This window comes from Staurois parvus, unplaced genomic scaffold, assembly GCF_062004578.1.
Source record: "Staurois parvus isolate SC_StPar_1 unplaced genomic scaffold, SC_StPar_1.0 ptg000056l, whole genome shotgun sequence".
Classification (NCBI taxonomy): Eukaryota; Metazoa; Chordata; class Amphibia; order Anura; family Ranidae; genus Staurois; species Staurois parvus.
In genome coordinates this window covers 2,673,664-2,697,901 of record NW_028317852.1, presented here as the reverse complement: position 1 = coordinate 2,697,901, position 24,238 = coordinate 2,673,664, and the positions used below count along the sequence as shown (strand labels likewise).

The 24,238-nt window shown below is 40.7% G+C and overlaps 1 protein-coding gene across 1 annotated transcript in view; it reads left to right on the top strand.

Annotated features, from left to right (window-relative positions):
- DPT (dermatopontin) overlaps nucleotides 1-24,238 on the top strand; it is a 53,699-nt gene that overhangs the window by 17,300 nt on the left and 12,161 nt on the right. The window contains exon 2 of the mRNA XM_089668251.1: nucleotides 19,008-19,133. Coding sequence (XP_089524377.1) covers nucleotides 19,008-19,133 — 126 coding nt within the window. The remainder of the gene's footprint in view (nucleotides 1-19,007; nucleotides 19,134-24,238) is intronic.

Here is a 24,238-nt window from a genome sequence, read left to right as displayed (position 1 = left end):
GCACATTTATAAGCTACAATATATTCATTTGTTTTTGGAAATTTTTTCTGGCAACCCTGCCTAGGTCAGTTTCCAATGATGAGCCCACCTACCTGTTTTTACATTCGTAAAACTCTTATTTTGGCCATCTGTGGTGCCTTGGATCCCCTGGGGTGGGGCCCATCTCCTTTTCTGAGGCCCTTTTCCCCCTTCTACTTTTTCTCCCCTCATTCTTATCCTGCTCTTTTCTTTTCCTGACTTTTTATGTTTTACTTTATTTTTTTAGTGCCAGTAGTAATCCTGTTGAGACAGTTCATCGCCTCCTGGCTTCTTTTGCAGTGCTAACATTGCTTCCCTGTTCCAGGGTGGAGGCAGCATTCTATTTCATATCTGTGGGCATACAAGATAGCAACTTTGGCCCTGGAATTGGTTTGAGCATGGGGACCAAAGGAGCCATACTTACCCTTGTCTTCCTAATGGAATGTACTGAATTCAGGGCACCTTCATTTCGTTGTTTCTTTATTGTCAGGTTTTTTTTTTCTCATTGTTTATGATGTAAACGGGGCCTATTTGTATGTGGCGCCTCTGTTTTGGCCTTCTCCTATTTTCCAATGCTGGTCCTGGAGCCTGTTTCCTATATTTTCAGTATAACATTTCTCTTTATTCATTAAAAATATTGTGAAAGAAAACACATAGGTAGGAAAATGTTGTTTTTGGGTTTAACACCGCGTGAAGTAGGATAAGCACCTTTAGCTATAAACTGCCTGTACAACCAACATAGGTCTCCACTGAGCTGCTGATGGAAATTAACCATGACTTACACCCTGGTGAATGGGAGTGGGCCAGTAGCATAAATAAAGGGCATTAAAGGGGGGCCCAAACATTTATTCTACACAATAACCTTTTGTAGAGTGTTGTTTCTATAAAATATACTTTTACTATTTATTTAAATTAAATTATTGTAACTGTGCACATACTTCTTGCCAAGCCTCACCTTTGAAAAATATTCTGTTCGCCCTCCATACAAAAGTTTAAACTGTTACATTATATCGCCCATTAGGGTTGTATTTACATGTAACGTTAGTGTTTACATATTCCATCTTAAATGTACTATCAACATATTACAATTTCAAATGGAAATGGTATTTCAAGTGTTTGCTTCAGTGGACTGGAATTTCACCACAGAACTGGTTCTCATACACAGAAACAATGTCTCTCTGTCACTAATGTAATCTTGCCAACCGTCTTAGATCACAGATCTTGCAAGGAGAGTCTGAAACAATTTCCAGGAGTGAAAGCTAGACTAATTCATTTAGTGTGATTATATTGCCAAGAGATATCAGGGACCAACTGGAACTTTCTTTGTGTACAAAAGTCAGATAAACAGTGAGGAGACATACTGTAGCTTTGCATGGAGGAATACTTTCTGAAAAGAAAGAAATATAGCTCTGTTATGGAAAAAGGAATATGATGAATATAATGAAATTTGTAGGATAATGGATGACAGCACAGCTGTATATCACCTAAAGAAAAGTGTCTGTGTAATTGATATAAACTAATCAATTACTTGTTTTTTTATCCACACCACAAAAATGGCAACTAGGGCCTTGTGTGTTTTTATAACCAACACTGACATTACCTCACATCTGGTATACGTACTGTACATTGAACCTTTTTTGGAAAGTGGCCTTTTTGTTGTTTCTACAGCAGTGCATTGATACTAAAGCATAGAAAAACTCAGGAGAAAAAATTGAATATTTGTTGCAGCTTGCCAGACATTTTCAACAGGGTAGATCTTGTGGAGTTGACCTGGAAAACAAATGTTATATTATTTGTGTAAACTGTTAATCCCACCACATAACACACAGTGGAGATAAAGTCTAGCCTGGGTGTTGGCAGGTGGAACTTGTGATTCCCTTTCATTATTATGATACACCCTTATTGTGTCACTTCCTTTGAGTTGACCTGGAACCATAAAACAATCTTATCTTGTTCATGTAAACTACTAGTCCCATCACCTAACATGTAGTGGAGATGAACAAAGTCCAACATGTTTGAAGTCCAGCCTGAGTGTTGGCACGATGAACTTGTGTTCCCCTTTAAATTTTGGGACATTCCCTTACTGTGTCACTTTCTCTAGGTAGGCTCCACCAAATATAGGTTTGGGAAGTTATGCAAGAGAAGGTGTTGTCTCTTATTATAGCCAATGTCTTGTCAGTTCTATTTTTTATTTTTCCATATCTGAAGATTACCAAAGTGTGGATATATGTAGCCTACTTGTTTGCAAAGTTAAGTAAAGTTAAAGCATAGCAAATCCTAGCCTCATTACTCTCTTAGTAAAGTAAAGCACTGCATTACAGAAGGTGGAGCATTTAATTCAGTTACTAGTGGAGTTGTGTTAACTAAAAAGCGTTTGTTCAAAACCTGGTACAATAAAACATGATATCACCCCCCCCCAGGCTAGCCATGTTAGTATGGGGAGGAAGATTGATGGAGGGAATATACCATGTCAGTATGTAGGGGGGGTGATGAATGGATTGTACCATGTTAGTTTGTGGGGGGTGATGGATAGAATGTACCATGTCAGCATGTAGGGGGCTATGAATGGATTGTACCATGTCACTATGTAGGGGGGTGAAGGATGGAATGTACCATGTCACCCCCTCTGGTTGAGTTACCCGGATGTGGTCCACATCCCCATGGTGACGCTACTGAGAAGCACTCAGGATAGAAGGGAATGCCATTGAGACAGAATGAGAAGGACCGGGTAGGTATTATGTGCAAGCATACTAACCCCTGTATGCTGGTAAAATAAAGAGGGTCAGAATTTTTCACACTAAAAAATTTGAGACCACCAACACCAGTCAATTTAATTCCTCCAGCTGAACAGCAATGTATTGGTCACTATGTTAACTACTTGTGAAAACTGCACTCTGTGCTGTACCTTACTTAGTCCTGATACCTGCACTTTATACAATGTTATATGTTCCTATTGTTGATCATCATTCTATATCCCAAGCTGTAAATCCTCCTGACCTCTGCACTCTATATATGTTAAACAAAGTCCTAGCCCCTGCACACTGTAAGCCATGCTGTACATACTCCTGACCCCTGCACTCTATATGCCATGTTGTACATACTCCTGACCCCTGCACTCTATATACTACATTTTCAAAATCCTGACCCATGCTCTGTTTGGGCTAAGCTATACATAGTCCTAAACCCTGCACTTCAAAGGTTATGTTGTACATACTTCTGACCTCTGTACTCTGTACATGCTTTCTTGTATATAATCATATAATATTGTCCCCTACATTCCATTATAATTATTAACTACCATATATGCGCTATGTTATATTTTTACATACTCCTGCCCACTGCGCTCAATACCTTATGTTGTATACTCCTGACTACCTTGTTGTATGCACTATGGTACAGCCCAAGACTCATTTCTTTACTCCCCTATTCCTCCAAACTCCTTGAACACCTGGTCTACAATCAACTGAGCAACCACCTCATTGAGAATAACCTTCTTGATCCCCTTCAGTCTGGATTTCACCTTCAACACTCCATGGAAACTGCTCTCCTTAAACTCTGAAACGATCTACTAATGGCTAAAACTAATGGACACTATTCTGTACTCCTACTCCTAGACCTCTACTGCTTTTGACATAGTGGACCACTCCCTCCTCCTCACAAAACTGTACTCCTTTGGTCTTTGTGACTGTACTCTTCACTGGTTCTCATCCTACCTATCCCACCGCACCTTTAGTATCACTTAAAATTCTACTTCCACTTCTACGCTTCCTTCCTTTCTCTGTTTGGGTTCCCCAAGGTTCTGTTCTTGGACCCCTCCCTTTCTCAATCTACACCTCCTCCTTGGGTCAGATGATAGCCCCCCATGCCATTCAATACCATTTATATGCTGATGACACCCAAATCTATCTCTATATCCCTCAGCTCAATCCATCAGTCTACAAATGCATCACTAATCTACGAACAGACATATCAGACTGGATGCCATACAGTTTCCTGAAAATCAGTCTATCCAAAACTGAGCTCATAATATTTCCTCCCCTATTTGCCTCTTCTCTTGACTTCACAAAATCAAAGTCAAAATAAACAGCTCGACCATCAACCCGTGCCTGCATGCCAAGGTTCTAGGTGAAATCCTGGACTCTGAAATATCATTTCAGCCTCACTGTCCCAAGCTTGCCACCTCAACCTCCGCAACATCTCCAAGATACACTTCTTCCTAACCAATGATACCACAAAGCTTCTAACTCACTCCTTGGTCAACTCCCGCCTCGACTACTGCAACTCCCTCCTCGCCGGCTTATCTTTACATAGGCTATCCCCCTCCAGTCCATCATGAATGCTGCTGCCAGGTTCATCCACCCTACCAACCATTCAGAGTCTGCCACCCCTCTCTGCCAATCCCTCCACTGGCTTCCACTTACCCAACAAATTAAATTCAAGATACTCACAACAACATATAAAGCCATCCACAACTCTGCCCCCAGCTATCTCACTAACCTTGTCTCAAAATACCTACCAAATTGTTCTCTTTGTTCCTCCCAAGACCTCCTGCCCTCTAGCTCCCTTGCCACCTCTTCCCATGCTCACCTCTAGGACTTCTCTAGAGCCGCTCCCATCCTCTGGAACTCCCTTCCCCAATGTGTCTGACTATCTCCATTCTGTCCACTTTTAGATGGTCCCTAAAAACTCATCTCTTCAGAGATGCTTATCCTGCCCCCACCTAGCAACTGTACATGTATTTTCTCCATCCACCCATCCCCCACAGTTATTACCTTTTGTATCAATTGACCCTCCCTCTTAGATTGTAAGCTCTAATGAGCAGGGCCCTCTGATCCCTCCTGTACTCATTTGTATTGTAATTGTACTGTCTGCCCTTATGTTGTAAAGCAATGCATAAACTGTTGGTGCTATATAAATCCTGCATAATAATAATAATGTTGCATATTACATTCTCCTGACCAAAGTATTTGTCTCAGTAGTTGGTGGTTGCTAAGCTTTCACAAACTGTTCTAATGAAGTTCTCCCTTAAGGTAGGATCAAACAAAGTGTCAGTTCTCTGTTTATGTTATGTGTGCAGAACATCCAGAAAATCATTTTGGATGGAAGAGTTTTTTTTTTTTAAGATGATCCTTTGTTTTAAAATTTATGTGTGTCTTTGAGACTGTCATTTGTGGTTCAGTAAGTGAGTATTTTGTTGATACTTGGAGTTCCACATATGGGTGCAGTGTATATAGAGGCTAGGCTCAGACTCAAGAAAATTTGAAGTTTAGCTAAAAAATATGTCTGCATCTTTGGTCTTATCAGTTACCTATAATGAAGCATGTCCCATGTTGAAATCTTCATTGCAGGGATGCTCCATCCTACTAGCTTTGAACTTCAGGTGCTGCAACAGTTAATGGACATGGTTATTGTTATATGTTATAGGATATCAGCCTCCAGAAAACTTGAAACACAGAAACACCTGTACAAAAATTTCTACTCCTAAAAAAATGCACTGACAAAAAGATAATGTTGCTAATATTTGCAGTGTACTGCCAACCAGCTCACAGAATTTGATTGATTGCATTTAAGCCAATCAAACACTGGGTGTTGTGTAGAATGTGGCTCTACCACTCTAGAGGCGTGTTGGTCAACTTAGAAGTTATAGAGGGTTTAGTTAGTGTTAGTGTGGCTCACAACACTTCCAGAGGGCCACACAATAGCAATGCATTTTCTTGCACTGAAATGCATTGCGTCACGTTAGGCAGCCCATTGCAAAAGAATGTGTCAGTGGCTGCAATAATAGCCCCACATTGGTGTCAGTAATATTAACCCCCTTTCCCCCCACACACACAAACTGGTGGTCACCGGCAGTAACATTTAATCTCCCACCCCCCTGCATTGGTGGTAATTTGCAGCGAAAGTTAACTCCCCCTGCATTGGTGGTCAAGACAGTGAAAGTTGACCCCCCATCCCACATTGGTGGTCATGGCAGTAGCATTTTTGAAGGCGCTCTTCTCTCTAGAACCCACTTATCATGCTTTATTCCTCGCTGTCCGCATGTGCAGGTGTCCATCTTGATACAGTACTAGAAGAAAGCAAGCACCACTCACTTTAAATGTTCATATATCTTCTATTCTTGACAGTGAAGGTGCTCTTCTCTCTAGAACCCACTTATCATGCTTTGTTCTACGCTGTCCACATGTGCAGGTGTCCATCTTGATACAGAATTAGAAGGAAGCAAGCACCAAACACTCAGTTTAAATATTCATATATCTTCTATTCTTGACAGTGAAGTCACTACCAGTAAAAAAAAAATGTATCCAATGCATTAGGGGGCCAAAGAATCCCTTTTCATCATAGCTCGGGTTTGGTTACTAGAGTTCTGGTTTGGACTGTAATGGATGGATATTTTAAACAAGGCTGAATATGCAGAGCTCAATGACTGCATAATAGCGTTGCTACAAGGGAGATTCTTTGGCCCCCAAAACACATCGGATATCGTTTTTCCACTGGTTGAGACTTTACAGTCAGGAATAAAGTTTGGCGTTTGTTTTTTCTGTTCACCTATACTTCTCAAATGGGTGTATTCCACTCCTGTGGAACATTCCCCCCATGTTTTCCGAGCGGCTGATATTTATTCAAGAAATTCAAGCTTCCAGTCCAGCATCTCTTATTTCATTCCATCTAGCGCAGCTTTACCTCCTGATGTCAGACTTGCCTCTCTGATGTCTGGTTGGGGTAAATCCACAGAACGAATAAAACAGAAGCAGGGGATTCTTGCACTGCAGGTCCTCAGGTACAGATTACTCTCCATCTGGGCTTGAGAAAAATAATGAGCAGCACAGTGGTGACATCATTAAACATGAGAAGAGCAGTCATTAGAGGCAGTTGTGGGAAAGATCTGCCTTAGATGATCTCATACTGTTGATATACAATGAGGATGACTTTTTGATATTAAACATAGTGAAAAAATAAAAAAAATCAAATTTCATCATAAATTTAGGTCAAAATGTATTCTGCTACATGTCTTTGCTAAAAACAAAATCCCAATACGTGTAAATTAATTGGTTTATGTGAAAGTTATAGCGTTTACAAATGGCGGTATATAAACTGGGATTTTTTAATTATTTCTTTTTACTAGTAATGACGGCGATCAGCGACATATAGCAGGACTGCAGGCATTCTGACACTGAGGGGAACTGATAACAGCCATGCAAAGCAATGTGCATGAGCTGTCAGGGAGAACTGTATTGTTTACAAACAGTTCACCTCCCCATTGAAGATGCTCGGCAATCAGCGGGCGGGACCCGATGCTTGACAGCCGCAGCCACAAATGGTGTCCTACCAGGAGATGCAAAATCACATTTATATATACATGATTTTGCGCACCCGTGCTGCCCTGTAGCAGTATTTATGCTATAGGGTGGTGTGGAAGCAGTGAATTATGGTGTGCTACTTTGAAGTGACACTAAACAGTATCCTTATTATCCAAAAATAATAATCAATACACATCCACTACCTAATGGCCCTGTAATATACTCTTCATGAAATGGTTTTTTTACTCTGTTTTTTTTCCTTATGTAGCATCCTCTTGAACTTCTGGACCTCTTCTTGTCCTGTTCACTTCCATTTGTTTAGAACAAACAGTACATATTAGTTGCGGTCATGTGCACAGCACATATTTTGGGGAGATTTGGGCAGAGGGAGTAACTTCTACAAAACACAGTTTAGTAAAAATATTTGCACACTGCAATCCCATAGTCCATGGTCCCTAATCCATCTTGGGAGCAATCAAGAGAGAGTGGCTACATTCCTACATGCAGTGGAATTATGGAGAATAAATGTTGGATCACAACAATAAAAAGATGGAATTTGGAGATTTGTAGGAGGTTGAGAGAATTCATACTTGAATATTTTTTGTTTAACCAAAGTTTAGTGTCACTTTAAAGCTGGGCTGGCAAGGCACCAAATTGCACAAACTGCACCTGAAGCATTTTTGGCAAAAAAGCGTACCACGACACTCAGTGTATTGGCAGCTACTGTATCTGTGTTTTCCTTTCATTTAGAATATCACTACAACACAATGGGGTTGATTTACTAAAACTGGAGAGTGCAAACTCTGGTGCAGCTGTGCATGAATGCCAGTCTGCTTCTAACTTCATTGTGTTCAATTTGGTATTGACAAAAAAAACCTGGAAGCTGATTGGTTTCTACCAGAATTTGCAGTCTCCAGTTTTAGTAAATCAACCCCAATGCACCGTGTACCTGCTTCATGTGTATGCTTTATGGCACATTACTGCATTGCTCAATAGGAAGTGAGTGGGTAGCAATGTACCTTGTAAAATATCTGCCTGAAGACTTGCAGCTGTCCTATGTGCTTGACATACAGTGAGGAACAGAAGTATTTGAACACCCTGCGATTTTGCAGGTAGGTGCATTCCCACTCTGAGAGACAGAATTAAAAAAAAAATTCAGGAAATCACATTGTATGATTTTTAAAGAATTTATTTGTCTTGCACTGCTGAACATAAGTATTTGAACACCTAAGAAACAGCAAGAATTCTGGCTCTCAAAGACCTGTTACTGTGCCTTTAAAGAGTCCACCTCTACTCCACTCATTAATCTAACTTAGTAGCACCTGTGTGAGCTCTTTAAAGACACCTGTCCACCCCACAGTCAGTCAGACGCCAACTACTACCATGGGCAAGACCAAAGAGCTGTCAAAAGACACCAGAGACAAAAATGTGGACCTCCACAAGGCTGGAAAGGGCTACGGGGCAATTGCCAAGCAGCTTGGTGAAAATAGATCAACTGTTGGAGCAATTGTTAGAAAATGGAAGAGGCTAAAGACGACTGTCAGTTTCCCTCGGACTGGGGCTCCATGCAAGATCTCACCTTGTGGGGTATCACTGATGATAAAAAAGGTGAGGAATCAGCCCAGAACTACAAGGGAAGAGCTGGTCAATGACATGAAGAGAGCTGGGACCACAGTTTCAAAGGTCACTGTTGGTAGAACACTACGCCGTCATGGTTTCAAATCATCCATTGCACGGAACGTTTCCCTGCTCAAGTCATCACATGTCCAGTGGGTGGTAACATCATGCTTTGGGGGTGCTTTTCTGCGAAGGGGACAGGACAACTGCACTGTATTAAGGAGAGAATGAATGGGGACATTTATTGTGAGATTTTGAGCAACAACCTCCTTCCCTCAGTCAGAGCATTGAAGATGGGTCATGGCTGGGTCTTCCAACATGACAACGACCCGAAGCACACAGCCAGGATAACCAAGGAGTGGCTCCGTAAGAAGCATATCAAGGTTCTGGAGTGGCCTAGCCAGTCTCCAGACCTAAATCCAATAGAACATCTTTCGAGGGAGCTGAAACTCCGTGTTGCTCAGCGACAGCCCCGAAACCTGACAGATCTAGAGGAGATCTGTGTGGAGGAGTGGGCCAAAATCCCTGTTGCAGTGTGTGCAAACCTGGTCAAGAACTACAGGATACGTTTGACCTCTGTAATTGCAAACAAAGGCTTCTGTACCAAATATTAACACTGATTTTCTCAGGTGTTCAAATACTTATGTTCAGCAGTGCAAGACAAATTCTTTAAAAATCATACAATGCGATTTCCTGAAATTTTTTTCAAATTCTGTCTCTCAGAGTGGAATGCACCTACAAATGTGAATTTCAGACCCCTCCATAATTTCTAAGTGGGAGAACTTGCAAAATCGCAGGGTGTTCAAATACTTCCTCACTGTATAATGAGTCCAGAAGCAATTATTGCTGCATCAGTGCTGCTTGCAACTGCCATTCAGAAATGTCTCAAATGAAGACATGACAAGTTCTTAGCACTAGCAGGGGCATATTTTGGAGAGATTTGAGCAGAGGGGGTGACTAATACAAAATGCAGTTTAATTAAAATATTTTTATAGGTCCACTTTAATGAATTATAATAGTCTAAAATGGTAATATAAAGGGTGCATTGAACCTTATTGGCAAACAATCTGATCATAGACTAATCATTCCTCTAATCAAAAAGCATATGCCTTGCACTACACAATTTATTACATATCATACCAGAAAATCTGTTGACTGAGTATATAGTGCCCGATTTAAGGCACCTATAAGCATTACATTCTGTCAAGTGTCAAACAAAAATAATTTGTATTCATTTATATCAAAGAGATCCAGAGGAGGAAACCAGAGCCAGTAAAGCAAAGCTTCAATTTATTAGAATCAGGTAATAAAATACTATACACAACAAGATCAGAGATGACAGCCCACAATTGCGATGAGTATGATTCCTTGCACACAAAATCCCATTCTGGAGGTGATCAGCCAAAACTCCCAGGTTTTTAATTTCTTCACGCCGGCCGAACGCAAATGTGCGGCCTCCCGGCATCTGGGCCTAGACGCCGAGCGGCCGCACATTGGCGTTCTATTAAAAAAGAACATATGTGCTGAGAGTGCGTGCCCTGTGCGATCCCAGCACACATGTCCGGTACTGACGGAAAGGTCCCGATCTCCTCTTTCGATCAAGACTTTTCCCGATCATGTGACCGCTGTGACAGTGTGTCACGGCGGTCACATGACCCTAAACCCCGCCCCTCCCAGTTTCTGAAACCCTTAAAGGGCCGGGAGGCGAAGGGGTTAAGCAGCCTAGGTTCACACTTAAGGGGTTTTCAGTGCATTTGTTGGTTTGCAGAAATGCACTGCAGCCCATTTAACATAGTTTCCTATGCGTATATGCGTTTTCAGCCACTGCATTTTGTGGAATGGGTCAGGGACTTTTTTATGGGCCATTAGGAAAGTATTGAGTTGATGCAACTTTGAATGGGTGCAACTTTGATGTGACTTTGATTCTACTTTGAATTAGTGTGACTTTGATGCGACTTTATACTGTCTGGAAGGGAGAATGTCACCAGCACACCGAGGATCATCAATATGGGTCCAAAAGTTTTAATGAACGATCACATTTACACAGTTACAGCAAGGCAATGTTTCAGAGTCTCTTCAGGAACTTTTGGACCCATATTGGTGATCCTCGTTGGGCTGGTGACATTCTCCCTTGCTGATTTTGTTCGGTTCCAGCCGACGGTCGCTGCCTGACCCACTTATACACACAGCCATTTTTAACACAGGAACGTGTGTGTTTGGATTGTACATTTACACTCTCTGGCACTCAAGTCGCATCAAAGTCATACCCATCCGAAGTCGCATCAAAGCCACGCCCATCCAAAGTAAAAATCCCTGCAAACGCATCAATAGTGCATAAAAATGCATGTTCAAAAACGCGTAGGAAAAACGCATCAATCGCAACACGGATACTGCATGTTGTAATGCGTTTTTATATATTACAAAAATTTATGAAAAATATATTCTTCAGATTTTTTTTAAAATATAAAAAAAGTAATTTTAACATATATTTTTACATATATTTGTAAATGCACTCCAAAAATGTAGATTTGTATTTTTAAAGACATACAGTATATTTGAAATGTATTTTTAAAAATATTTTTATATACTTTGTAATAAAAACGCATTTCAACATGCAGTATATATATATATTGAAATATATGTTGAAATATATTGAATATGACCAAAATTGTAGCATTTCAAATATATGGCAATATATTTGGGAAGAATATGTTTAAAATATATTTCAAATATATTTTTTTCTTCCATACGGGAGCCTACCTGTAATAATCAGAGTTGTATTGACACACTCCCTCTACACAGCTAATCACTGGGAAGGTTAGTGTACCACTGTTTCTCTGCTTCCTGCTGAAATGGCCCCTGCAGTCTCCAACCCCAGCTATCTAAGCACCTTATGTGGCTGAGAACAGGGGTCATGTGATCAAGTATAAAAATAAAAGAAAAAAGGTATTTGTAATGTATATACAGTATATATATATAGCCTTGCCTTTTTATTTTAAACTGAATGGGTTGTTTTACAAGGTGAGGGTTCACACATACTTTAAGGGCCGGTTCACACAAAAAAAATGTTCTCTGGATGCATTACAGATATGTTTTTGCTTACAGTTCACACCACACGCAGTTCCGGTGCAGTTTTGATGCAGTTTGCTATGTTTCAGTATGGTTCTGTGCAGAAAAAATGCAGTATGCTCTACTTTTTTTCTGCACTGGAAACTGACTGGAACTGACTGCACTAGTTTGAGTTAGGGCCATTGGAATACATGGAAAACACTGCATGCATTTTTGATGAAGAAAAAAAGCGCACTGAACTGCATTTAGTGAACTAGCCCTTATTCTTTCCTATGAAGACTGGAAGTTAAGGGAAGAAGAATCGAGTAACAGCCAATAGCTTTGACAGTTGTAAATTGCAAGTTTGCTGGAGTACACTAATTAGGCAATAGTTTACTAGGGATTGTTTTTTTTTTTGTGTTCAGTGTGTTAAGAAAAGAAAAAAAAACTGAGGGTTTAATACTACTTTAGTGAGTTATTAATAAAATCAGAGCCACATTAATCTGAGTCTTTTATATCTTTCTGAAGTTTAGTGTAAGTAATGATTGGTTTTTAATGACAGTAGTGTTTCAATTTTTTGAGAACAGGCAAGACATTTGAAGATGGAGAAAAGATAATTGCAAAGAATATAGATCCTCCCAGCATGGTTTTAATGGCTCATCAAGAGCACAGTCTTTTCTTTTGCTAATTTGACGAAAAACTCTTTTGTGATTCAGTAAAGTGGAATAATAGATTGCATTAAAAGGTGGATAAAAGAAAAAGAAAAGTGGAAAGTCTGAATCGAATTATTGGGCTGTAGTTACAAGCAATAAGTAGAGACACTTGGTATCAAGGTGACCTTCCATAGGAGGAAAGAACCTGATACTCTGCATTAGCAACTTCACTCCCATATAAGCACAGGTATAAGGTGAGAAGTACATACTTTACAGTCGCAGCAATATTTTATTGGTATAAATCAGAACAGGGGCGGACTGACCATTTGGAAACTAGGGCACTGCCCGGAGGGCCCGGGGTCAGTAGGGGGCCCCATGAGATGCCCCTGGTACCTTTTTCATAGGCTTTTTGACTTTGGGCAAGGACACAGGGGCCCCATGATCCCCTATTGCCCGGGGGCCCCATGAGTTGTCAGTCCACCCCTGAATCAGAACACGGCTGAAGTATGGTTTTCCTTCTTCTCAGGGCCAAATTAATTCAGAACAGTAATTTCATAATAAATGAATGGACAACTTCCTGGGAATTATGATCTGTCCATGCACCAGAGCAGTTACTAATTAAGCAATTAAATTGTTTTAACTTACTTCCTCTGAATGGAGCTTTGACCCTTTATGAAATGTAATCTGATTAAAGAGACATTTAATCCATTACTGCCATCTAGCGGTAGAGAGAGAAATTGCTTAAAGCAATACTAATACAGTTATTTCCAGTCTAATTAAGAAGGTTTGCAATAGTTTTCTGCTTTCCTTCATTTTTCAGTTTTGCAATTAGATCTATGTTTAAACACTTGTTAGAGGTTCACATTTCTCCCCTAAAACCTAAAGTGTAAGTTACTGATCAGAAGACTGCATAATACGAATATGCAATATTTAAAGTGGTAGCAAAGTTGCAAAAAATTTTTTTCCCCTGCAAGGTAATGGTATAAAGTGCTAGTATGCATCATAAAATGAAACCCTCTAGTGGCATACTGTCACTGCTGACTAGTGATGGGCTGAACACCCCCTGTTTGGATCACGATCGAACATTCAAACCTACCGAAAGTTCAACCGCAAACTTTGAACAGGGACAATTTACTGAGTGGTATCTTACTGCATCTGAGTATACGGTAAGATTCTGCTCAGTTACTAAAATACTGTTATATTATTAAGTCATGCAGTATTTTAGTAGTGAAATATTCATTGATGTTTCAGCTGTCAGAGGGGTTTTCTGCTGACAGCTAAATGTCAAAAGAACCTTTTTAAAAAGGTGTGAGCCCACCCCCTCCCCATCCATACTAAGCCCTTCAGGTCTAGTACGGATTTTGAGGGGAACCCCCAAGCCAAAATTAAAAAAAAAATGGTGAGGGGGCAAAATTCATACCAGACAGTTATCTGAGCATGCAGCCTGGCGGGTCAGGAAAGGGGGGGGGTGAGCGAGCGCCCCCCTGAACCATTCCAGCCTACATGGGAGGTGCTTTGGGGCAGGGGGCCCCCCAAAGCACTTTGCCCCTATGTTGATGGGGACAAGGGACTCTTCCCCACAACTCTGGCTGGTGATTGTGGGGTCTGCGGGGGGACTTATTGGAGTCTTGAAGACCCTTTAACAAGGGGGCTCCCAGATCCTGCCCCCCCCATGTGAATGAGTATGCAGTACCCCTTTCACAAAAAAAGTTTAATGTAGAAAAAGACAGGAGACAGTCTTTGACAAGCCCTTTATTAACAATAAAAATGTTAAAAATGTCCCCCAAAGTAGATCCAATGTCAATCACCATGCCCGCTGCCACCGCCAACTTGAAAAAAAAAAAAAAAAATCAGCTCTGTCCTGAACGCTGGCTCCCGCCGTCTGACAGCTGTGCCATGATGACAGTTCCGAAATAGGGTTATGACGTCACAAGCAGGCAGGATCACCCCTGCCCCCTTGTGACATCATTATTCCCTGTGATTGGCCAAAGTCTTGCACCTGACCTGTTGTCAAGTGCAAGGCTTTGGCCAATCACAATGCACTGTCAGGGTGCAGTGCATTGTGGGGCACAGTGGGCAAACAGCCCGCTGAACTGTACGGACACACAAACGGCCCATGTTCGAGTTGAACTTACGTTCGACTGGAACATGCAGCCAAATACTAATGCTGATAGGGCTTCAATTTTCACCCAGTCTTCTTTCCAGGTTTGTGGGCTCCAGCCATTTGAATGGCCGAGTCATGATGACATCACTCCAACTCATTAGCACAGGAGCCATGGCCGTGGCACAGCTCTCTGAAGGGATGGCATGCAGTCATAGACTGCAGAAGTAGTGAATATTTCCTAAACAGTGCACATTTAGGAGATATTCCTTGTACCTAAAGGTGAGCTTTAGTATAAGCTTACCTTTCCATACAAGTGAGGAAGCAGTGTTCACCACCACGTTAATATTTACCACACTAAAATAAATATTTGTAAAAATGCAACTATTTAGTCCTGACTGTAATAAACAAAGAAAAAAACATGTACAAAACCAATATGCAATCCCTTTAAGTGTAACCTGTGCGTTTTCAATCATTATATTATTCAAATAAAGAGCTGGCAAATATATGTATGTGTGAAAGAAAATACTATCTGATCCCCCCCCGCTGCCATTATCTTCTGGTGCAGCAGGGGTTAATTGAACTTATGGACCTGTCATATGCACTCATCAAGCGTGCCAGCTATGCCCGTCCTTTACATCCACCACCTCCATTCATAGAAGCTGTACTATAACTTCCATGAATGGTTGGCAGATGGATGAATGAAAGGTCTGTCTCCTCTATTCATTGATCCTGTTCCATTCATAGAACCTATAGTACAGTTTCTATGAATGGAGGAGGTGGGCAGAAAGGGAGGGCATAGTCAGGCACTTGTGATTAGTGCACATGATAGGTCCCTCAGCTCTAATAACCCCCTCAGAACCAAATGTTTTGCTGGCTCTTTATTTGATTGATATTCTGATTGGAAACCGATAGATACCACTTAAAGGAAATGTATAGTGGTTTTGTACCACAGCCAGGACTAAGAGATTCAATTTGTTTAAATCTTCATTTCAGTGTGGCAAATATGAGATTGCATAGCCATATTATAAAGTGTTCTGATCAGCCAATAGGTAGAGCTCTAGCCTCATTTCCACATCCTTTGCATGATTATATTTCTAGCTATGTTTACAAAACTGAAATCAGTCCAAAAATGTGGGTTTTATCAGAGAAATTAGTCTGAGGTTTCTATCAAACAAAGAGAGCTGCAAAGCAAGCTGTTCAGCTTTGGATAATCCAAGTGATCTGAAAACCCTTTGTAATGTATTACATTTTTATTTTTTTAAATCAAAATTGCTTACAGATAATAAAGAATAAATATAAAGATATACAATATATAAATTATAAATGAGAAATGACCAAAAACTATTATGGTTTCTTTTTATATTACCCCTGAAACTTAACCCTCCACAATTATCATACCTTAAATACCTAACCCTTTGCCTTAACTTTAAAGAGGAATTCCACACAACTATTCCACACAACTATTTTTTTCTTAAAATCAGCTGTATAAAAAAAGTGTACTCACAGCACAGTGGCTAAATGGTTAGCACTTCCGCCTGGCAGTACTAGGATCACTGGTTCAAATCCCAATGGTGGCACCACCTGCCCGGAGTTTGCATGTTCTCCCTGTGCCTGCGTGGGTTTCATCTGGGTACTCCGGTTTCCTCCCACTCTCCAAAGACATGCTGGTAGGTTAATTGGCTCCTGTCTAAATTGGCCCTAATATGTGTATGTATGGATGTGAGTTAGGGATCTTAGATTGTACACCCCTTGAGGGTTAGGGACTGATGTGAATGTACAATATATATGTAAAGCACTGCATAAATTGACAGCGCTATATAAGTACTTGTAGTAAAAAAATAAGGAGTGTGCCACTTTCAGGATTGCTGCTAACCAGGGGTGGACTGACCATTTGGAAACTTGGGCCTGGGGTCAGTAGGGGGCCCCATGAGATGCCCCTGGTACCTTTTTCATAGGCTTTTTTGAGTTTGGGCAAGGACAAAGGGGCTCCATGATCCACTATTGCCCAGGGGCCCCATGAGTTGTCAGTCAGCCCCTGCTGCTATGTAATTTTTAATTCATGCCAGATAGTATAACTTATGCCATACTTCCAGTTCTGTGATTATGAGAGCTGCTCACCCATTTATCCACCCCTCTACTCCAATTTTCCATTTACAGATGATTGTTATTTTGCGAATGGTTAACAGAATGCAATATGCTCTGTAAATGGACAAGGAGAGAGGAGGAGCAGATAAATGATAGTTTGGCCAATGTAAATAGTAAAGGAAGGGCAACAAACCTGGCATACACCTCATGTGCATAAAGTTTTTCTTACACAGCAAATTTTAATGTAACCAGATGCTTGGCTAAATAGAGAGCAAATTAGAACATAATGCTGCAGCTGCTCTTTATGCCCTTACTGAACTGGCATGCTGGATCTAGCAACACTGTCTGCCTCCCACCAGCAGGAGGAGCAGACAAGCCAAGGGAGCTCCATAGACTTGTATGTATCCGCATTGGATTGTGGGAGTTGTAGTCCAGAATGGGAGCCATGCTGTGGAATACTATGGACCATTGAATTACAGTACCCACAAGGAGACAGTAAGAATGAAAAGGGAAGGTTGTATTTCCTGTGCTGCAGACCAAGGAGCTTAATCTTTACCACAAGGGGACCAGAGTGAGCACATCTGCCTACCTGGGTCTACACTCACATGATCAGGGTCCTGTGTGCTGAGGACCAGAGAGCACAAATATGACTGCACAAAAGTTGATGACTGCGCTACTGACAGGACACAGACTCTTGTTGCAGAGAGACCAGAGCATTGTATACCGGTGGGCTGAGTACCAGAGCTACTTCAAGCAGGTCCAGAGAATGTTTGAACAGTCAGAAAATTGTGGCTGCATCACTGGGACATGTTAAGAGGGCATTTATGCCATTGACCTGTTGCTAGTACAGACTGAGCACCCAGGGACTGGACATTTGACTAGCAGCCTTTACCACTACATGCAGACTTTTCTGGGACTGTGTTTATGTGCACCACTGTAAAGACTGAGCAAGGTCTTAGCATAGTCATTATTAGGGTGCACTCTGGCAGTATAGTACACAGGAAAGGTATTGCAATACTACCCATTAATGCTTTTACTTTATGCTGATTAGTAGGTTATTAGGTATAGATCAATTCAACTATATCGAGTTCCACACTAAACCGCTACAAGCTCATGATCATATTGTCTAGTGGATTGTGATCGATCTAATTCTAGATTTGGCCATTTATGAATATATTTTTGGGTTCCCTGTCTTACCTGGCCCCACTCTGAAAGCCCAGCCCCTGCTGACACCACCTTAAAGCTGTAGTCAGAGGAACCCTCTGGCTGCAACCATAAAATAGACTCACCCGATCCATGGAATTGGTCAGGTAGTTGATGGTCTCTCTGCAGATGGGGGCCCCCAGAGTTCCTTCAGTGCCTCCTTCAGAAATCACTCCGGACAGCACGACTCTGGACCACTGGTCCGCAGGAGAGCTCACCAGACTCATCAGCGGTGTCAGTGGTCACCAATTGCTCCTTCTCCCTTCACTAGCCTGCCCCTGTCCTCCGATATCCCACATGTACTTCTCCACATCTGTTCTCCAGCTCTCACCCCTCACTTCTTGTCCTGGGTTCCCGAGCTTTTGTATTTATTTGCCTCTGACCACACGCCAGCTCTGCTGGGAAATGTTTGTTAGTCCACTGTCAAACAGCAGAGCCCTGCAGTCAGCCTACAAATCCCACAAAGCTTTGCAACAGGATTTGTACAATTGGGCTGCAGGACACTGCCATCTTGTGTCCATTTAATATCCTGCAAGCAGTATCACGGCAGGGTGTTAAATATATATTTAGTTTTTAGTTAGGCTTTCTGTTTGTTAGTTATTAGTCAGGTATTCTGGCACTGTTCACTTATATATTTTTGCTGTGTGTTGGTATTTGGTTTGATTTTGTTTCACTGTAAATAAATCTCACTTTAAAGCACACACAGTCTGGTTCCATGTTTCCTGAGTGTAGCCACACAGATCTGGCCATCCCTGCTGTTGATTCCTGACAATCATACACAAACTGAGAGCTTTATTAACAAGTATTTCTATGCTCATTACTGAAAGCTTCCACTGTCTGTCTTCCATAAAAATGGAGTACTGAATGGCTGCTTTGGAATTGTGAAGCATTAGGGATAGCATTATAACATTCATACCATGTGACACGAAAAAAAGTGAAAAATGACCCTGTATTTATTATCCTGTTATTTTTCATTTTCAGGTATCAGACATGTTCTAACAATGGCTTGGTGGCAGGAATTCAGAGTCAGTACTTTGAATCAGTACTGGACAGGGAATGGCAATTTTACTGCTGCCGTTACAGTAAAAGATGCTCATATGGCTGCTGGTAAGTACATAGAAATTTAGAAATCTTCTTTTCTGAACCATTTAATACACTGTAGACTTGCTGAGAGCAGAGAGAGATTCAGATTTTTTAGGTCAGTGAGACCTGTTTAATGAGAACAAAAACAGACAGGGCACAAAGTGCTGCTATACATTTGTGTTTTTGGAGGCACTGTTGAAGATTGTAGATTGAACAGATCCAGCTGAAACACCACATTTTTTTTTATCTGGGGAATACAAACTAGCAATTAGGCAACAAAATGTTGCTTATAGGATTCTCCAGGGCCTGAATATACAGGTGTATACTAAAGTAATTAAAAAAAAAATTAAAACAAACATGCTATACTCACCTGCTCTGTGTAGTAGTATTGCACAGAGCGGCCCTGATCCTCCTCTTTTCCCTCCCCCACTGGCAATCTTGGCTCTTCCTTTCCTTTGCTTGGAGGCACACTGGGGTTTTTTTTTTACTAAAACTGGTACACTCAGAATCTCGTGCACCAGTGCATGGTAAGCAATCAGTTTCTAACCCCAGCCTTTAAACTGTTTGGTTTCTACGCAGAAGTGTACGAATGAGTTACCCCCGATTTCCTTTCAACCCCCCCCCAAAAAAAAGTAAAAATATTTAAAAAAATATAAAATACAATAGTAAAAAATAGTAAAAATAAAAAACTTGCATCTAAATCTGCCTTGCTGCTGAAGCCTGATTCACATTTGGATCATGCTCCTGAGGCTACTGATAGGCATTGAGGAAGCAGCCTGTTTTAACTTCATTTTTGCTGACAAATGCATCGAAACCATATGCATTGCACGCAGTTACAGGGCCTTTGCGGCGCTTCCTCAGATTTGAATGTGTAAAGTGGCATTGCTACAAATCATGTCAACTCTACTGCGGGCGCGCAGCAAAACATCACGGCCACAGCATTTAACCCCTTTCCACACAATCAAATACCTAGTACGTCATTGTACTGCAAGTGGTTGTAGCGGTGTGATGCCAGAAAATATGTGGTTTGAGGATCTTTTACAAACCCTGAAAGCTGTAAGTGAAAAATGAAAACCTTCAGATTTTTTTAGAAATTTGGATATTTACATTTGTGCGTACACTCGATTTTTACCTTTTTGCAAAAAGGCACAACTTAAAATTTACAAATATTTGTTATTAACTCAATACAGGTTAAGCTTTTACATTTAGTAGGAATTTAGCAGGAATTTTGTAAAATTTGCTGTGGTTTTATCTGCTAACAATGATTTTAGTGTATTTTTAGCAAAATTATTTTTTGTTAAAGATTTGCGCAAATATTGCAGGTCCTTAAAAATCTGTAGCATCTTCTTTTTATTCCACTGGTCATGTGCTTTCAGAAAATATATAATTTGGGGGGTATTTTACAAACTCTAAAAGCTGTAAGTGAACAAGGAAACCTCCAAATTTTTTGAGAAATTCGAATCTTTACATTTCCATGTGTGATTTTCACCATTTTGCAAAAAGGCACAATTTAAAATGTGCAAATATTTGTTATTTATTATCTTAATACAATTTAAGCTTTTATATTTACCAGAAATTTTGTAAAATCTACTGTGTTTTTATCTGCTAATAATGATTTTTGTGTATTTTTAGAGAAAATTTTGCTTTGATAAACATTTGCGCATATATATCGCCGTGCCTTAAAAATCCGTAGCACCTTATTTTTATTCTACAGGTCATGTGCTTTCAGAAAATATATGATTTGGAAGGTATTTTACAAACTCTGAAAGCTGTAAAGGGAAAAATAAAAAAAGCAATGGAAAAATTGCAAAAATGGTCCAGCCACCTGAGTTTAAAAGTGGAGCACAGGGTCTGGCAGCGAAAGGGTTAAGAGGAAAAAAGTATACGTCAAGCTCTGTTAGTGAGCTTACACCTAATTTGACAAGCTGACCCTCTTACATTCAGACAAGCTTTGAATACAAATACTCAATGTCCTTTTTCAAATTAATAATCACCCCTTGTTTCTCTTTGTCAGTTTATAAAGAGGCATCTTATTTTGAAGTGGCTCTTCTCCAACACATACTTAATAGCTGGAAAGTCCATACCTGGAAACAGAGATCGACCATTTGGAAAAAAACATCCAAGGTCCACCCAAGGACCTTCCCAAAAGGAATAAAATGTGACTGCGAATGTAAATGCGCTTCTTGCGGTTTCACCAGTTGACTGCTTTCCTGTTTTTAATTCATAGCCTAGGTTCACTAATGTGGTGCAGGAAATACCACAATCCGTGTGCATACTGCATACCAAAACACTTCCCTTGCAAACTGCTGCAGGTGTCAATACAAAGCTAGTGACACCTCAAAAGCAGGTCACAAACGCAGTGCGTTTGCCTGCACCAGATCGCATGGTACAAAACAACCATGCTGATTGCGGTACGACTGTGAAAAAGGTGCATGCGCAGTCTTTGGTGCAATGCAGGGCTCAAATCACACTGCACTGAATTGCATGTGAACTGCCCAGAAATGCGGTGCAGTTCCTGTGCGATTCACATGCGGTGTACAGTGTGAACCAAAGCTTAGTGAGGAATGGCAAGGGGAACAGAGTCTAGTCCTATTATGTGCTGGGGCTCAATTCTCATAAAAATTAAGAATGTTAACTTGTAAAAAAAATATGTTCCTGCTAGAAAAAAACATGCTATTTCAAGAGGTCACTGAAACAAATTTATGTTCAATAAAAGTTAATCAGTATCCTCATACAAAATTCAAAATACAATATATCAGATGAAGGAAATATAAGGAAGTTGATGAGATCCTTAAACTGATTTTGGTTTTCTGGATAAGATCTCATACTTCCGTGTGTTTTTCTAATAAATATACAGTATGTCTGAGCCTATGCTTAAAGATGAATATAGGTAGGGAAAAAAGTTTTTGAACCCTTAGGATGCCTCATTTTTGAGACAGAAAAGGACTGAGAACAGATTCCCCAGTCTCTTAGTCCCTTTCTCTGCAACCTCTGGGGCATCAGCTGCTTATACTGTATGTATAGTATACAAAGTTACTCTGGTCCAAGCTGGAACAATATAACTTTGTTTAATATAGCCATGCTTGGAATTATTCTTTAAATTGCCAAGGGGTGTACAGTACTGCAGCCATCTCCATGGCTTGGATTCTGGGACATAGGTCAGGACAAAGCTGCTGTGGGACAGCTGTCTAGAAAATGGGACTGTCCCAGGTGATCTGGGACACTTGGCAATTATGGGGTTAGTATTCCTTGGCTCTGAAATGTACTAATTGTTGAGACAGGTGACAAGTGTTGGGGAGAGATGCTGCTGTGATGTCAATGATCGTAGCACCAGGGATCTGGGACAACTACAAGGGATTCAGGGAATGCTACTGCATGTATCTATTATTACTGTCATTAGGAAACCTGGTTGCTATTGGAGATAACATCATAATGCATATGAAGACATGGAAAGTTGCTAAAGTGACCATATGCATTGTGAATGTACTTTTATATTTATTTGTTGGTAATGTGAACATGTGCATATTTATTTGGATGAATTATTATAGCTATTATAAACTATATTATTAAACCCAAATAAATATCCACATGTTCATATTACCAACAAATATACAGTATATAAAGGCACATTCACAGTGCATATGTCACTTTAGCAACTTTCCACATCTTCATACACATTATAATGACCGTATGACATCTCTAATAGCAACCTAATGTCCTAGTGACAATGATAATCATTGATTTCATCATGATCTACCTTCATCACTGCACTACTATTTAAAAACACCTAAATGTTGACAAGAAATCACAATTAGGCTTTATTTATTTGTATTTATAACAGGTACTTATATAGCGCCGTCAAATTACGCAGTGCTTTACATATACAGTATATTGTACATTCACATCAGTCCCTAACCCTCAAGGGGTGTACAAGTCCCTAACGTACATTCATACATACACATAATAGGGGAAATTAGACAAGATCTAATTAACCTAACAGCATGTCTTTGTAGTGTGGGAGGAAACCGGAGTACTCAGAGGAAACCCAAACAGGCACAGGGAGAACAGGCAAACTCCAGGCAGGTGGTGCCGTGGTTGGGATTCGAACCAACACGTTTTTAAATTCTATTTTTAAAAATCAGACTATTTAAAATCAGACCTGTAGAGATGTCTGTGATCACACTGGATTCTCCTCTGCACTAACAAACTGTGCTCCAGACAGCAGCCACCCATTCAACTCATCCTCCCATGCAGGCACAGCCCATGCCTCTCTCTCTCTGGCAGGGAAGAATGCCCCACCATTCTCCCCAGCAGCTGTGTTCTCCATGCAGAGCCTTTTACTCAAGCACAGAGGTGAAGAGGGAGGAAGGGGAAAGTAGTTGGCAGCTGTAACAGTCTGTGCCTTAAAAAATCCAGGGCCGAGCAGCTAACAAGTGATACTGTTGGCAACTACGCACAGTCTGCACCTCCTCCCGGCTCTCTCCTCCTTGCTCCAAGTGCTTTGCTGACAGGAGTAGTGATGCCACTGTCACTACTACTGTCAGCAGTGGTGTTCCTCTCAATGCGGTGCATGGGGCAACTGCCCCCCCACCACCACCCCAAGTTTTGGCCCTGGGTTCTTCTACTGTTTCTAGTTATGACCCACCTTTTGGACAAACCCAATAACACACCAACACACCAGTGGTGATAAATGGGCTTTATTAAAACTGCCAACAAGCATTGAGGAAAAGAAGTGGTTGAAAATACTCAAATACAGTAATTGAACATTGGAGATACAACACAATAACACAAAGAGGTAAATTATGTTGGTGTTCATTCTCCTTTATAGCCACTAAAGGGCCTTGTCAAAGTACAGTGGGAGAGTGAAGATGGACACTGCAAAAAGCAATAAGAGGAATCAACATAGCACATACCTTTTAAAGCAGGTTGAGAAAAAGGGTATCTTCTAACGTTTCCAAAAGTAGTTACAATAATGGATGAAGCAACCCCTTTTAAATTAGCTCCACCACTTTCACATGCAGTAATGTTCCTAGCAGGTGAATGCACAATTTATCTCACAGACCGGGAGGCCAAAGACTGCTCATCACTCCAACATCTTTCATTCTGGGTGCAGTCTGGCCTCAAATGGC